General features: G+C 36.8%; 1 protein-coding gene across 1 annotated transcript in view; it reads right to left on the reverse strand.

The window, feature by feature from the left end:
• The window catches only part of MEOX2 (mesenchyme homeobox 2), a 64,556-nt gene that overhangs the window by 6,347 nt on the left and 41,980 nt on the right, over positions 1-16,229 (reverse strand). Inside the window, 1 exon segment of the mRNA XM_006085040.3 lies at positions 9,946-10,118. Coding sequence (XP_006085102.2) covers positions 9,946-10,118 — 173 coding nt within the window.

The following is a 16,229-nucleotide window of genomic DNA, read 5'->3' on the forward strand; positions in this document are numbered from 1 at the left end:
TTGGGGAGCTCCCCCCTGTCATGCACAGAGCAGGGCCCATCAGGGGGTTGGGGAGCTCCCCCCTGTCACGCACAGAGTAGGGCCGATAGGGGAGTTAGGGCACCGCCCTCTATCACCCACAGAGCAGGGCCGATCAGGGGGTTGGAGCACAGCCACTGTCACACTCAGGCAGGGCCGATGGGGGGGTTGGGGCGCCGCCACTGTCACACTCAGGGCAGGGCCGATGGGGAGGTTATGGCTCTACCCTATCACACCCTGTCACACACAGAGCAGGGCCGTGGGGGGGGGGGGTTGCCGCACCCTGTCACACACAGAGCAGGGCCGATCAGGGGGTTGGGATTGCCACACCCTGTTACACACAGAAGCGCAGGGCGATCAGGGGGTTTGGGCACTGCCCCCTGTCACGCTGATCCGGTGCCAGGAGGCCTCGCGGCTCCACAGATCCCGGTGCTGGGAGGCATATTACCCTTTTACTATATAGGATAGAGGCCTGGGGGCCGGCTGGTTTGCCCTGAAGGGTGTCCTGGATCAGGGTGGGGGTCCCCACTGGGGTGCCTGGCCAGCCTGGATGAGGGGATGATGGCTGTTTGCAACTGGTCACACACCCTTCAGGGTGGGGGTCCCCACTGGGGTGCCTGGCCAGTCTGGGTGAGGGGCTGAGGGCTGCTTTCAGGCTGGTGGTTGTTGATTGAAGCTCCCAACTGCTCCTTTTATTTTATTCTGGGCCAGCTTTAGCTCTGGCTCTAGCTCTGAGAGCAGGTATCTGGTTTTTCGGTTCTATAATCGAAACAATGTATAACTCCAGCTCTGAGATCCCGGCCTATATTTGTTAGAATGTTTCAAACTGCCAGCTCAGAGGCCGGCAAGGCAGGCGGGGAACATTGGAGTCTGCAGTCACTGAAGCAAGCAAGCCTCATGTTTGCTTCCAGCTGCCTGGCTGCCGGCCGCCATCTTGGCTGACAGTTAATTTGCATATACTCACTGATTAGCCAATGGGAAGGGTAGCGGTTGTACGCTAATTACCATGTTTCTCTTTTATTAGTGTAGATATATTATAAAATATTGGGATAAAATGAAAAAAAGAGAGGAAGATTCTGGGAAAAGCATATGTTTTTCTACTTAGCATCAGTATTATAAATAAATCTACAAAAGCAATTACAGAAGTTGCAAGTCAATATTGCTATAATAATAACAGCACAGTTTTATAGTTTAATTTAGGATCATTTTATAATCCAGTTTAATTGGTTGGATTGTAAAAATAGTTTTTGTTTTGTCTTTAAGATAGAGAAAGTGTAGTCATTAAAATGCCTAATACCTCATTTTAAAAAATGTTATTTACTTTTATTAAAATTTATATTTATATTTCATATAAAAGTATATTTCATATAATACTCTGTATTTATAAACTGAGTAAAACTAATCTCACCTGTCCTTGGTGACTTGAAGTTCCTATATATCATTCATACATACACTTAATATTACTGAATGTCTAGTAACAGGTACTGTGATCAATGAGATATGGGAGGGATTGGAGTGAGGAATATACAAATAAATAAGACAGAGTCCCCCCCTTGAAGGCATTCACAGGCAAAGAGAGAGAGAGAGAGAGAGAGAGAGAGAGAGAGAGAGAGAGAGAGAAGTAAATAACAGTTTATTGGCTAAATATGAAGGATTTGACATAAGGATTAGCTTCATATTTTATGAAATATACTTGAAATGTTTGCTGGTTTAGTTGGTGTCATTGCTAATCCCTTACTAAGAGATTCCCCCAATGGTCCATGAGATGGCATCGAACACTACCCTGAGGCTCAACATCCCACACTGCTATGCTGCCACACAGCTAATATATCACATAATTTCTTTCCTCTGGGAATCTCATCTGTTGTTACTGGCATCCTGTGTGCCTTCTGAATGTCTGCCCTAGTAACCTAGGGTAATACCCCAGGTTTTAGAAATTCAATCATCAAATATTAAATTGCATACAATTAAAACAAATCTGTCCCTCTTAAAACATGATATATAAATTTTGTGAACTTTTATTATTTTTTTGAGCTTAAAGCTAATTTTATCTTCTAGTCTGCAATTTCTCTGGAAAATGCTGAAGAAATGAGGGTTTTAAAAAAATATTTTCTTTTTTTCAAGCTTTGATCTATGGCAAGATTCCATATTAAGTATGTTTGTAACATAGCAAAATAACAATCCACATAAAAATAAATCCTTTATCTCCAGAATCTGAGTAATGAAACATAATATTATGTTTGAAATCAGTGCAATATGAACCAAATCTCATAGGCCTTTAATATATCTGCATGCAGATAATATTTTTCAATAAACTCTTATTAAAATGTTACAAAAGTATATAATAGCCTGCTCTATTAGTAGTGAATATTTATAGTGTTGCTATAGACTTCACTTTTCAGAACATAGGCTTATTATAAAGAAGTCTCACTTTTTATCCTTTCATTGACAAAGTATTTAATATTTATATTTTCTGGGTGATAAAACTACTCTAAATAAATAGAAAAATATCAATTCACATCTTGACTCTACTTGCCAAAGAAAGCAGCCAAGTGATTAATTTGTTTGAATGATGTATTTCAGAATCTAGAAAGCATATCTTTGCCTTTAATAAAAGTGCTGTACATCAGAATCCTTGTTGCCATTGGCTAAACATTTATTTTATCTCTATGTAATTTATTTACTCATTCATATTACAACATTTTGGTATAAGGGCTCACAATATATCACCGGAGAACACAAATGAAATATGTATCCATTGTCACACAATTTTATAAGATGACCAGAGGCAAATTTGTCAATAGTAAGTTGAATCTATATAACTCCATAACCCATATTTATATGATATCATAAATGCCTATCTTTTGAAGAAATAATCATAATATCAAATATATGAATGAAAAATAAACTTCAGTAACATATCTAGATGTCTCTAAACATATGGAATGTGTAGATTTAGTATTCTAATTGTTTTCATTTGTATCTGTGAACTTGAAATACTGTAGACAATCTCTAACAAATATTTATTCAGATCTTTAACATGTGAAAACATGCAAAGAGTAATTGTATTAATACCATGTTTAGATTTAATCACATCTCCTGTGACTAAATTTACTCATGGCAGTTGATCAGGATACCCAATGTAAATAGTCCCTAGAAAGACTTACCCAAGTAATACAGTGGCAAAGTCAGTAGATGAACTGAAGAAATGGAACCATGAATGTTCTATAACAGTGATTTTCAACTGGTGTACCATAGCACACTGGTGTGCCACAAGAATTTTTAAAACATGTAGTACCTGACTATTGTCAAATCTCTATATATAATCTATATACATAAAAGGTTAATATGCAGTGTCCCCTTGGGAGTTCAACCAGAAGACCAGGAGTTCGAACACTCACTATAACATGTACTGGCCACCAGGGGGTGGCTCGGAATGAAGGAAGGCCCTGGCTGGCAGCCAGAAGGCCCTGATCGGCTCTGATCGCTGGCCAGGCCTAGGGAACCTACGAATTCTGTGCACCGGGCCTCTAGTATAAAATAACAACAGCCAACATGACAATAGTCATCTGGTGTGAATGAATATAAATTATACCTATTTTTTTTTGTCAGATTGGCAAAAATATATTTTTTGGTGTGCTGCAGAGTTTTATTAATTAATTTATGTGTGCCATGAAATGAAAAAGGTAGAAAATTACTGCTCTATAAGGTAATTATAAAAATGGGGGGAAAGAAAGCTTCTTTACTCTTCCTGCCTAAATAGATAGATTTGTATCTGATTAAGACAAGGCATCCTCAGCTGTTTCCAAAGGCTTCTGGGAGCCTTTAAAGCACATTTCAATCAAGTTTCTAAAATAAGAAGTATTTTCTATTTGTATATATATACACAAATATATATGTATAGATAGAAATATATCTGTATATCTATCTATTCATCTAGCTAACAACATTAAAACACACACAGGTTATATAATCTCAAGGCTGGTTCAATAAGGGTAGGACCTTATTTTCCTGAGGTTTTATTTTATACCTGGATATTTACATTTTTAAATGGTTAGAGATGAATTGCTTATTTCTCAGTCTTCTACTTTATACAGATAATATTTCTTAAAATTAACTAATTATGTGATTGATTCATTGATCTGCTCTTTATAGATCTTGCTTTATTATTGATCTTCTTAAATTATTTTTCTTACTACACAGCCTTTGCTTTGTAAAACTCAAGGCAGTACTGAATCTGGCTTTTAGGGCTCAACACACACTATCAATATACATTTCTCTTTAAAAACCCGTGCTACTTGGGAAATCTCTCTTTCACTTCAAACTAAGACTCCATCCCTTATCCCACTATCAATTGTTTCACACTGTGCTACCCACGTTTTCCAGTTGGAATCAAATCATGTTTAGTCTTTCAAAATAGCAGGGACACCATGATTTAAGTAAAATAAGTATCTTACTATTACTCTAGGTGACTGTTAGATACTAACCAAAAAAAAAGAGAAAATATTCTAAAATCACTGGCTATACAGGTAGTCTTAAATTACCTTGAATGGACAATATGTCAGGTCATGGAGACATAATTGATTAGCTAAATCACTAAAAGTATTCACATAAATTTACAGAAGTAAACCTGCAAAGGAGAGGGACTGTGTAAAAAGCTGAGCAAAACCACTGTTTATTTGGCACATGAAAAATCCTCCTTCATAGTCATCCAAAAAATGGATGCCTATTTTGAAAATACTTGGCACTGAGCCATTTAATGATTTATGAGTAACAAACAAAACGTAATCCCTCTCATTTCCACTAATGGAATATGATCCAATGAGGTGGGATTTTCCATTTATTTTGGCAGAGGTATCATGAATCCAGCCTGTCTATTCTGTAACCTCAGTTTACGAATCGGCAACATTGCACCTTCGCTTAGCTCTGTGAAATGACTTTGTGAAGTGGAAGGATCTCCCATTCTTTCTATATTTGGCAGCCTTGACTCTATAAAAATGTCAGTTTTGTCACTCCTTTTACAGTTTCATACAACTGCCGTCTCTCTTCTCCCCACTGTGAGATATTAAAAATTTGGCGGGAGCTTCATCCAAGTGTATCTGGATGGATGAAAAAGCCAGAATAAGCTTGTCAAACTTAAAAATACGTTGGGACAGGAGGTCTCTACACTGACTGGCTCTTCAAAATATTCCAAGTGGCTCTGCCAACTGGAGATTATTAGCTGTTGATTGAGAAGTGGATGAGAATATGTTGTAAACTGAAAGCTGTAAATTAGAAGCTGGGAGATTACTGGAGTGGTAACTATTCTGTGAAACAACATTATACAATTAAAAATATTTGATGTTCTGCCCTGGCAACCAATCTCTCTCTCTCTCTCTCTCTCTCTCTCTCTCTCTCTCTCTCTAGCTCTCGCTCTCTTCCTCTATCTCTAAAATCAATAAGCATGTATTTGGGTGAGGGAAAAAAATTGAAGTTCAGCCTTGTTTTAGTGTCTCCATTTTTCTTTAACATAAAATACAATAATTTTAGTTGGTACCTATGTGCTAGCACAGCTAACATGGAATTACTTTGCAGGATGAGCCTTCTTTTCTTTCTTTTTGGTTAGATGGAGTTTCAAGGAATTATAGGCTTCCCTGAACTGTAAAGGCATTGCATTATGGAAGACACAGACATAAGAATCTTACTTAGCTGTGAGGTTTTATTCTTCAGGTAGGGATTTGAAAGTTCAAAAAGTTCAAGTGGGGAATGATATTTAACAATTCAACATATCTTTTTTCCTAAATGAAAATATAATCATTATTGTAAATCTTTATAACAACATGTATGTGGTACATAATAAAATGTGAGGCAGGTACATTGCCTGGTAATATAAGGAAGATAAAGGAATCTACACGTAACATTTCAGTTATACATAGACATGTTGTATAGGCAAATAGGTAAGATTTTAGATCAAAGTATGTATAAAGGGTACTTCTGAATATAAAGTAAGTTTTCATTTAGGAGAAAATTATTTCTATAACATGATTTTGCTAAGGATAGAAATTATTTAATATTTGGTATTTTTCATTTATATTCTATACATATGAATTCTATTTCTGTATTTACATCTTGAAAGGCTTTAAAAATCAGGAAAAATATTTTTGGACACTGAAAATTCTGTTAAAGTTAAGGAAAATATTTTACAATATGGCGTTAGATAAAATCTTTGGAATATACATGTAAATTACTTCACTAAATCTCATGTTATTTTAATGTATGGAAAAGATAAGGCTTGCAGAGTGGAAATTAAAAAAATGTACATATAATTAGAATACTTTACATGTGGACATCCCATAAAAAGGATGTTACTTAAGAATTTATAGGGTAAAGAAAGATTACATAGGTAACTTTGTATGGCATTATTGCAAAATCAAAGTGATGAGATAGATATATCACAATTAAAAGAAGATAATTTTACTTTATAACTCCATGTTTATAACTTTAAAAGCCCAACCTAGAGGAAAAAAACAACGAAATATCTCGCTGGAAAGAGAGCCCTGGCATCTGGGAGGAATATGCTTTCAGACCCTTAAAGGGGTCCAAAATTTAGCAAAATTGATGACTGACAGCATGCAACATTTTTATAATAAATTTAGCATAGTAAAATTCAGCCCAGAAAACATAAACAAAGCTTTATTTTCTCATTTTAAGATACTGCAGGTGCACAAACGTGTAGAATTATACTGAAGACTTAGCATCACCAGGAATCTTCTCCCAGACCAGCCTCTCTTGTGACATCTAACACTCATCACACTTGTTAATACTTGTTCAATTTTTCCTCTTTTGTGAGTTCTAGCAGAAACTTGTCCAGCTTATTTTAACAGTAAGAATCTGGCTCAACAAATACTCGTGTTACAAAATAATTAATTCACTATGTCTTGCATAGCAAAGATGTTTCCCCTCTGATGATAGTTGTGTTACATAGTTTATGCTAAAAATTATTTCATATCCATTATGACATACAAACCTGAGTAGAAGAAAGAGAAAATAGTTTTAATTTCCATTTTGTGCTTTAGAGAGATTTTTTTCCTTGTATAAGAATATACAATTCCAATTGGTAAATCTAGTATTTTTGTTCAGATTTTTCACATAACAATTCAATTTTCTGTGTAACAAATAGCAGCCCTCTAAAGACTTAGTTTGTGTACTTAAATTCCACATGCATACAGCTCCTTTTTATATGAACTTATAAAACTCCAAATTCAAATGTATAGGATAAAAAAATCTGCATAATACCAAATTTTCAATTCTTTGAAAACTTTATTATCTCTCATTTTGTTGTTGTAGTTATTCTCCCCTCCCCCACATGAGGCTAAAGTCAGATGTTTTAGTAATGGCCTCCAACAAAATTTGCCTTCCTTCCAATCTCTTAGGTGGCCCCTTCCTACATGGACACTGAGGTTGGTCATGTGACTTGCTTTAGACAATGTGACATTAGTAAATATGACGCAAGCAGAGGCTTTAAAATGCCAATGTCCATTGGAGTTTTCTTCTAATTACTCCTGGGAATGCTTTTACCACCATTTGAAGAATCTCAGAAAGTCTATTAGAAATGAGATGACACACAAGAGACACACTGGCCCAGCTGAGGCTGCCCAGAACGACCCCCCAGTTGAAGGCCAGCAGTACAACTGTCCAATTGAGCCAAATCAGAATTCCTTTCTCACAAAATTATGAGCAAATTAAATGTCAATTATTGTTTGAAGCCATTAAGATTCTTAATTGGTTTGTTACATAGTAAAGTTTAACTGATAAAACAATTAAAAGGGACCTTTTTTAAAAAAAAAAGATTAAATTTTTATATATATACTTTATCTTGGATACAATGCTTTCCCCCAAGTGTAGCAAGTCAGTTAAAAAGAAAGAATATCCAAAATACCTTCAAAATTCCAAAACAAAATTTACAAATTGCTTCTAAAAAGAAATTATTAACAGCCAAAAGCAAAACCTCTGCTCTGTGATCAGATAATGACAGGTAATCACAGGCCATCCCCAGAATAGCAATCATAGAATCTTGACTTTTCTCTTGAGTAAGAGTACAGTACTGCATCCTATCATTTTTGTAGAATGGGAGCAAACTCTAGTTTCTTATTTCCTTTATGTATCATATAAAACATGTTTTTTGCCCAGCCGGCGTGGATCAGTAATTAAGCATAGACCTATGAACCAGTAGGTCACGGTTTGATTCCCTGTCAGGGCACATGCCCAGGTTGTGGGTTCCATCCACAGTGTGGGTGTGCAGGAGGCAGCCAATCAATGATTCTCTCCCATCACTGGTGTTTCTATCTCTCTGTCCCTCTCCCATCTTCTCTGAAATCAATGAAAATAAAATAAAACTTGGTTGTATTTTCTAGAATTCAATGTCTCTGTAAAAGAACATTAATGTATAATTCCTACCTCCCTTCTTTTTTCCTGTTCCCATTAAAAAATAACAATTAAAAAACTGAATAAAAAATCACAGATGGGTGATGATGCAGATTTTAGACCCAACTGTCCAGCACACCAAATGTCGTACAATTATGGAAGGGGTTTTGTATGTGACATTCACAGGAAGGAAAATGCTGTGCTTCATAATGTAGGTACTAGTCATAATATTCAACAAAAAATAAACTGCCAATAAATAAAACCACATGAAAGTCTTCCTCCATATATTTTCCACTACCCAGAACTATCCTATCTAAAGGTACAATATAGAAATTAACAGAAGAAAAACAGATGATTTAAGAAATTGGATAAAATAGCTTGGACTTCTACGATAGCATTCATTTGTACACACCCTGTTTCTATTTCCTTGGTTCCAATGGGATCCCTGGAGGAGGGGCGTACAGTGAGGGAGGAAATGAAACTCTAGCCCTGAGAGTGCCAATCATAACTGCACTGTCCACAAAGATGTTTGCATTTGCTTTCAGGAATGTTTTTTCTAAAGATTAGCAACTGTTAACCATCAGTAGGCTAGATTCTCCTAGGACAAATCAGAACTCATAGCAGAGTGCACTGGGAGCTACTGGGGAGAATTACTTGCCATTCAAATAAAATCCAAGACAGAACCTAAAAGTCTTATTACTGGAGTCCACAGAGTACTAATAATGCCAAAATGTTCTCTAAATGAATGGACCATAATTTTGAATTTCTGAGACCAATACAGTTTCAAAAAAATTTTTGGGTGATAAGTCAGAAATATTTACCAATGACCTCTGTGCCCTTGCTCCCATCATTTCCCAGCCCCCTTGAAATAAAGTGGCACAATTGACTATTTCCGGACGTTAGAGTGTAAATGGAAGTGACATGGGTCATTTCCAGGTGAAAACATTTAAAGGTCAATGCATGAACCTCCAACTCTGTCTTACCTCCGGTGGTTACCAAGGACACCACATATTGAGATGCCAGAGAGACAGGGTCTGGTGAGTGATTATTTGGAATGTTGGACTTGTAAAGTTAGTATAGACAGTAAGCAAATAATGAACTTTTTTTTATATCTTTGAAGTTTGGGGGTCTGTGTTACTGCAATATAAACCTTATCCGGAGCAACTGAGGAAACTCACATGGTGTTGCCTACTTTCTATTACACTATATAAGGAGATATTTGAAATATAAGCAAACAAAATTACCCACATTATATACAATAAAAAGTATTTTAAAGGCAGAAAGGGCACAATCACAGATTAAAGAATGATTCCTTAAACTGAATCAGTATCATTTTCTTTAAAACATTGTTATATTATCCTTAATTTTGCTATTTTACAGGGCAAAACTTTCATCATGAAATAAAACACCTGTCTTCCAAATGATATTTAAGAACCATTGGTCTAGATATTGCAAAAGTCCCTGGAGAAGAATGTTGACCCAAAGCAATTAAAAATATCATATAATGACAAAGTCTGACTTTACCTGTCTTTCAGTGAGATCCAGGTTCACAGCTATCTCATATCTCCTCAGTCTGGTCAGATAATTATGATGGGCAAATTCTGCTTCAAGTTCTCTGATTTGCTCTTTGGTAAATGCTGTCCTTTCCTTCCTGGGTTTGCTATTGACTTCTGACTTGTAATTGCCTTCCTGGGAGTCTAGGGAGAAAGACAAAAGCAAGAGAGAATTAGATTTAGCTCATTCATTCAAACTCTTCAATTATGTCATTCATACCAGACACATTTATTAACTACTTTTTCAGGTACTGTGTTAGACATGGGGAAAACAGAGACCAAAAACAATAAGATGGATCTCCCCTAATCATGGTGAGTTTATATATTTCTTATTTTTTCAATATACCTTCAAGTGACTCACAGCCTAATTGGGAAATGTCTAGTTTATTTTCTTATGAAATATGAACAAAATATTTAATTGCTCTTAATTTTACAATGATCAAATAAACCAAAAGTTATCTAGAAAACAATTTCAGATATAAAATGTTGCCTAATAATTTAACATATATACTTGAGTTCTAAGTATGGCTAGACAGAGTAATACTAAAAAATAGTGGTGACTTGGTATATGTATATTGGAGCAATTCAAATGTTTAGCAACTGAACCATAAAAGTCGGTGAAAAATCAGGCTAAGCATATGTGTGTGTGTATTCATTAGCCTTTTAATTTCAATTTAAGTTCAGTCTCCTTGAGGGCAACAGAAATGCTCTTCTTTTATTTTTGTACTAGAGGTCCAGTGCACGAATTCGTGCACTCGGGGTGGGGGTACCTCAGCCTGGATTGTGAGAGGGTGCAGGCCAGGCCAAAGGACCCCACCAGTGCACAATCGGGGCCAGGGAGGGACACAGGAGGTTGGCCAGCTGGGGAGGGACTACAGGAGGGCTCTAGGGCATGTCTGGCCCATCTCACTCAGTCCCGATTGGCCAGACCCCAGCAGCAAGCTAACCTACTGGTCAGAACGTCTTCCCCCTGGTGGTCAGTGCACATCATAGTAGCGGTTGAGCGGCCTTAGCATATCATTAGCATATTGCACTTTGGTTGAATGGACGACCGGACAGTTAGCATATTAGGCTTTTATTATATAGGATAACACTTAGTCCAACATGGAATCTATGATTAAATTGTGTCCATGTAACTCAAAATATAAGCAGAGTTTAAATTTTTTTCATGATGTATGCGATAGACAAAAGATGCACAACACCTAACATTAGCTATCCAAACCCCAAATCGTGAAATGCCATGTAGAGTTAATAATTTAGAGCCTATCATTCCATCTTTATTCCTAAGTATTTAAGACATAATTTACATACAGTGTTTCATTTATCCACATAATATCCCTGAGATGTAAATTAGAAGACATTCTTAATATACTGAAGAAGAGAATGTGTGTATGCAATGGAAACCAATTCCACATAAACCAGTTAATAGGTAATCATACCAGCTCTAGGAATTCATGTTAAATTTATCCTCGGTAAGATATCAATATAATCACAATAAAGGCATGTTTTTGCTTTCTTGAAAATTATTTCAGTTTTGAGTTATTTTTGAGCATGTATATGCAAAGAGTGATGACTTTATCAGGTGGGAGTACAATGAACTCTTCTGTGAGCCCAAATAATGGTCAATCAAAGGTTACAGAGAGGGACATTTTCACTTGTTTTTAATTGACAAATGTAATAAATAGTGAGGCTTTATGAAGGATCTCATCAGGCAACATTTGTTTCTTCATATAATGCTGCTTAAATACACTAAGGGGGGGAAAAGATTTTTTTCCATGTTTTTCTTTTCTTTCTGTCTGGCTGGGGGAAGTATAAGTGAAGTCAGGAGAGCCCTGCATAATGAATGTCTACTAGACAAGGCCCTCTAATGTAAATAATTTTGTTTTGACTCTTACCAGAACCTAAGCTTGCCAGATGTGAAGTTTTCTAGGTCTAGTAGCAGCAGCAGCAATAGGTTTGCATCAAAATTCTGGCACCCTGGCCATTACTTTTCCTCTGAGGGATCACAGAGTATGTTTCACTGACTGGTGTCCTGGCACCGTCAGAAATGCTTCAGAATTCACTGACCACATTTCTGGGCTTGTCACGGGCTCCCCACCTTGGCTGGGCAGGCAAGGCTGTAGGCAGAGTGAAAAGTGGTTTGTGGTGTGTCACACACAGGCCGACTGCACTTTATAGTAAGTCCCTGGGACCAGGTGAGTTACGTAATAAATGATGTGTGAGCTCTCACGTAGGCCATGTTTACTTACCGACTTCCCAACGCCAACTTACCAGGCCCTAAGTGAAACCTACAGTCCAACACCCATTTCTTTTAGCTACAGATTTGCCAACCTCCACGTCTTCTGGAGCATTTAGCTATTCTGGTATTGTGTGAGCAAAACTTCCCAATGATTTTTTTTTCTTTTAACTTAACTTTTCCACTGGCTCTTCTGGCAGACTGCAAACTCAGTCACAGCCCAGAATACTCAGATAAGTCCCTCTCACAAGGATCCATGTTCTCACGTGAATCAAAATGATTTTTGCCAATTTGGAGCCACGTTCAGTCTGAAATCTGTGGCTGATTATTCATTACATGGAGACAATGCTCTTTTCCCTTCAGTAAAGCAACTTTGAAAACGAACACCAGAGCCAGAGCATTTTTTCTCATGAGCAGTTCAGTGTGAATGATTCATGGTTAACACATTCCCTTATATAAGCATGAATGAACAAATTCACATTGAGAAAAGCCTATTAACTTGTATTTATTTTTGAAGCTGATTTTCTTGAACTTTTTGTGGCATTCAAAAGTACTTCAGAATACTACAAACATGCACACACACACATATATACATACACACATACACAAACAAACACAAAAACACACAACACTTGGGCCAATGCTTAGAAGAACAGTCACATGTAGGGGATTTATACACATGCCCACTGTAACTTGAAATATACACAGGAGGTTTATACATCCAGTGACTGAATTTAAACAAAAGTCTGGCTATAATTCAACATTTAAATCCAAAAGCAACTTACTGAACGCCTGAAATCCAAACCAAAGTAGCTCATGAAGTGAAATCCACTGGCTAAAATGAAGTAAACTGTGCACACTTACATTTATGATAATGACAAATGGAATAATTATATAGTAATTAACGTGACAAAGGGTGGGGTGTACTTAACTTCATTACTTAAGAGAAAGAAGGTCAAGGTAGCTGAGGCTGCACCAATGTTAATTCTATGTACACTTATATCTCTGTAATTGTGATTCATGTGGTTTTTCACCCATGATACTCCCACTTTTTTCTTTCCTATTGAAAACATCTTCCTCGGAATTGCATTTCTGTATTTATATTTCCTATAATATTAAGTTCAAAAAAAATCCTTTGGCTTTTTTCTTATATTTTTCAAAACCCATCATTTGCCGATTCCGAGGCCTCTATTCCTATCTCCCAACTAGCTTTTCTAGGGTGGAAAATGGGTGGAATCTTTGCAAGAAGCTTTTGGCAAATCGCACATGAGCTTCCATCTGTTTCCCAGCTGTTTCAACTGAGGCAAAACTCCCTCCGTTTTCTTCAACCTCCCATATCCTATGCCAAATGGTAGGTGCTGAGGGGGAAATCTGGAAACTGCCTTCCCTTTTTCCCTACAACCATAAACAAAATGTCGTCATGTGCACAGCATATATTCCAGTGTAAAATATTACAATTGTTGTTTCCCGTCTCAGATACTTTAATGCACACGTGGGCGCACTCAGTGCCTGGAGGAAATGTTGACTTATGTATTCAGGTAGAGTTGGCAGTCCCTGTACTTCCCTAACCTTTTGCTCCCTGGGACTATGCTAATGGAAGAAGTCTGCAATACTTCCGTGGAGGATAAAAATTGCCCCCCAAGGATTAGTTCTGTCTACCATTTAGAACTTCTCCACATGTGACTTTTTATTTCCCCTAGTGCAAAAGGAAGCCAAAAGATAATGTTTTATTGAAGACAACTAATGTGAGGGCTTGTTCTGTTCACTCGTGGCACAGAATGCTTTTGAGCAAAAGAGACATATTAAGGTATGATTGAGTATATTTTTGGCTACCCTGCGTAAACTTATTAACTTGTTTAAATGAAGGTCGTAACTTACCTATGTCTGTAAAATATCAAAATGTAAAGGAATGTCTCTAGCTTAGACTAAAAATGAATACTTTCTCATATTCCCTAAGAAAGATTGAATACTAAGCCAGTCTCTGTAGTCCTTTACAACTTCTTGTATCAACGTTTTGTAAGCTATTCAAAATGATAGATATTCTGTTCTTATGAACAAAGCTGAACAAATAGTAGGTCTAGGAAGCTAATGATTATTTTTACATAGGTATAGGGACTGTGGATGGAGAAAAGGAAATTTATAGAATAATCTTACTGATGTTAGTAATTTTCACATTTAAAAGGGGAAATTGCCTTCCTTTGGGGAAATTTATCCAACTTGCTACCCCAGCTTCTTAATGAGTAGGCATTTCTGCCTCTCCAGATTTTTCTTTTTTAGAGTAAACAACTTTCCAAAGAGGTTCTTAAACCCTCTCAGACTGATCCATTCTCCAGATTTGAGAACCATAGCCACAGTGAGCTACTACTATTAGTGAATGCATCTAATATACACTGAGATATGTATGGGGAACATAGGATTGAAAACCACTATGCTAAACTAGACTAGAAAATAGCACCAAAAGCATCCACTATTTCTTATACCTTTGATATGAAAAAAGTACAGCTATGATTATCGTTTCTCTTATAAAGCAAATTCCAATTTTAAAGACAAAAAAGAAATTCTCATTTTTTAGTAATAGTTTAGTAATAATAAGAGTGATAATCATGGTTGTAGTCAGCATGCAAAAATCATTCTACAGACTGGGGCAGTGGCTGTCAATTGGTGGATGTACTCTTTCTCTAGCCAGCCTCCCTGTTCACTGCCTCCTTGATTATTCATGGGATGCCCAATATGCTCTCAGGGGTGAAACAACTCAGATACATCCCAATTTAGTGAGATAAAACATATATTCATTTTTATTATATTTGTGTAGCCAATTGCATGGTTTGAACAAATAATTTATAGAAGATATCCTGTTTATTTCTGTTACTGACCCTGAAGTGCCTACATGGTGGGCTATATTGAAAGATTAACTGTGTATAGCTAAACAAAGGGTATGTAATAGAATAGTTACTATTAGGTAATAGTAAATTTTAATTTAACTTTTTCCCAAAACATTTGAATTATTTTTTTACAATTAATTCTTAAAGTGAGATTAATCAAAATTTAGTGTACTTGATTGTGACAGTATTTAGTAAGAGCTAGTTATGTACACAATTATGCCATACAAAGTAATGATATACAAGGAAAGCATATGGAGGCTTGAGATACTTTATAAAATCATCCACACCTATATGCAGACATTTCCTCAGAATTAATGATCTTGCCTGGCACTGCATTGCACTCCTGGGATAAACTCCAAATATATTTAATAAAAAAAAAACTATGCTTGTTAAAATTTTAAAGAATCCAAATACACACAAAATGAGAATACAATGCCACTTACTTGAGTCACATTTAGCAGTAGCATAGAGTTTGTTCTCAATTCCAAGTTGAAAGTCTCTACCACAAAAACGAAACAAAACACCTAGTACACGCTTTCTGTGTAATCTTGTTACACACTCTAGACTTAGAAACTGGTTACAGATACCCAGAACTGACTTTTTGCCTCTTATTCTATCCCAGAGAAAACATAAACGACAGAAATGTCATGGCCGCCCATCCAACAAAGCAAGGTACACATAAATGCTTGGATTGTGCCTGAAAGCAATGGAATTCACAAGGATCGCCATTTGCTCCTCCCAGGGGACTAGGAGACTCGGGAGAAGTGTTGTTGACATTCTTCCTGACCCTATTAGCTTAAAGAGCACACCCTCCTCAGAGATCCCATCACGTGGTCTTTGTTCCTTTCTTACAATGCTTACCACATTCTGCCATACGCGGATCCTGTACTTTCTCTGCTAGAATATGTGTTTGATACCAACGACGGTCCTCATTTAGTCAGTAATTGGAATAAAGTAAGCGAATAAAGATAACTAACACTGGACTGGCATTCATTCACATTTACATTTTAATACACGTGCAGAATCAACTAGACAAGGGCATGAAAAGAATGCAAACCTCCACATGCACCCCTCCATTCATCTCCTGTTTCAGTGATGGCGAACCTAGGACACGTGTGTCAGAGGTGACACGCGAAC

The sequence above is a fragment of the Myotis lucifugus genome, unplaced genomic scaffold (genome assembly GCF_000147115.1).
Source record: "Myotis lucifugus unplaced genomic scaffold, Myoluc2.0 scaffold_15, whole genome shotgun sequence".
NCBI lineage: Eukaryota > Metazoa > Chordata > Mammalia > Chiroptera > Vespertilionidae > Myotis > Myotis lucifugus.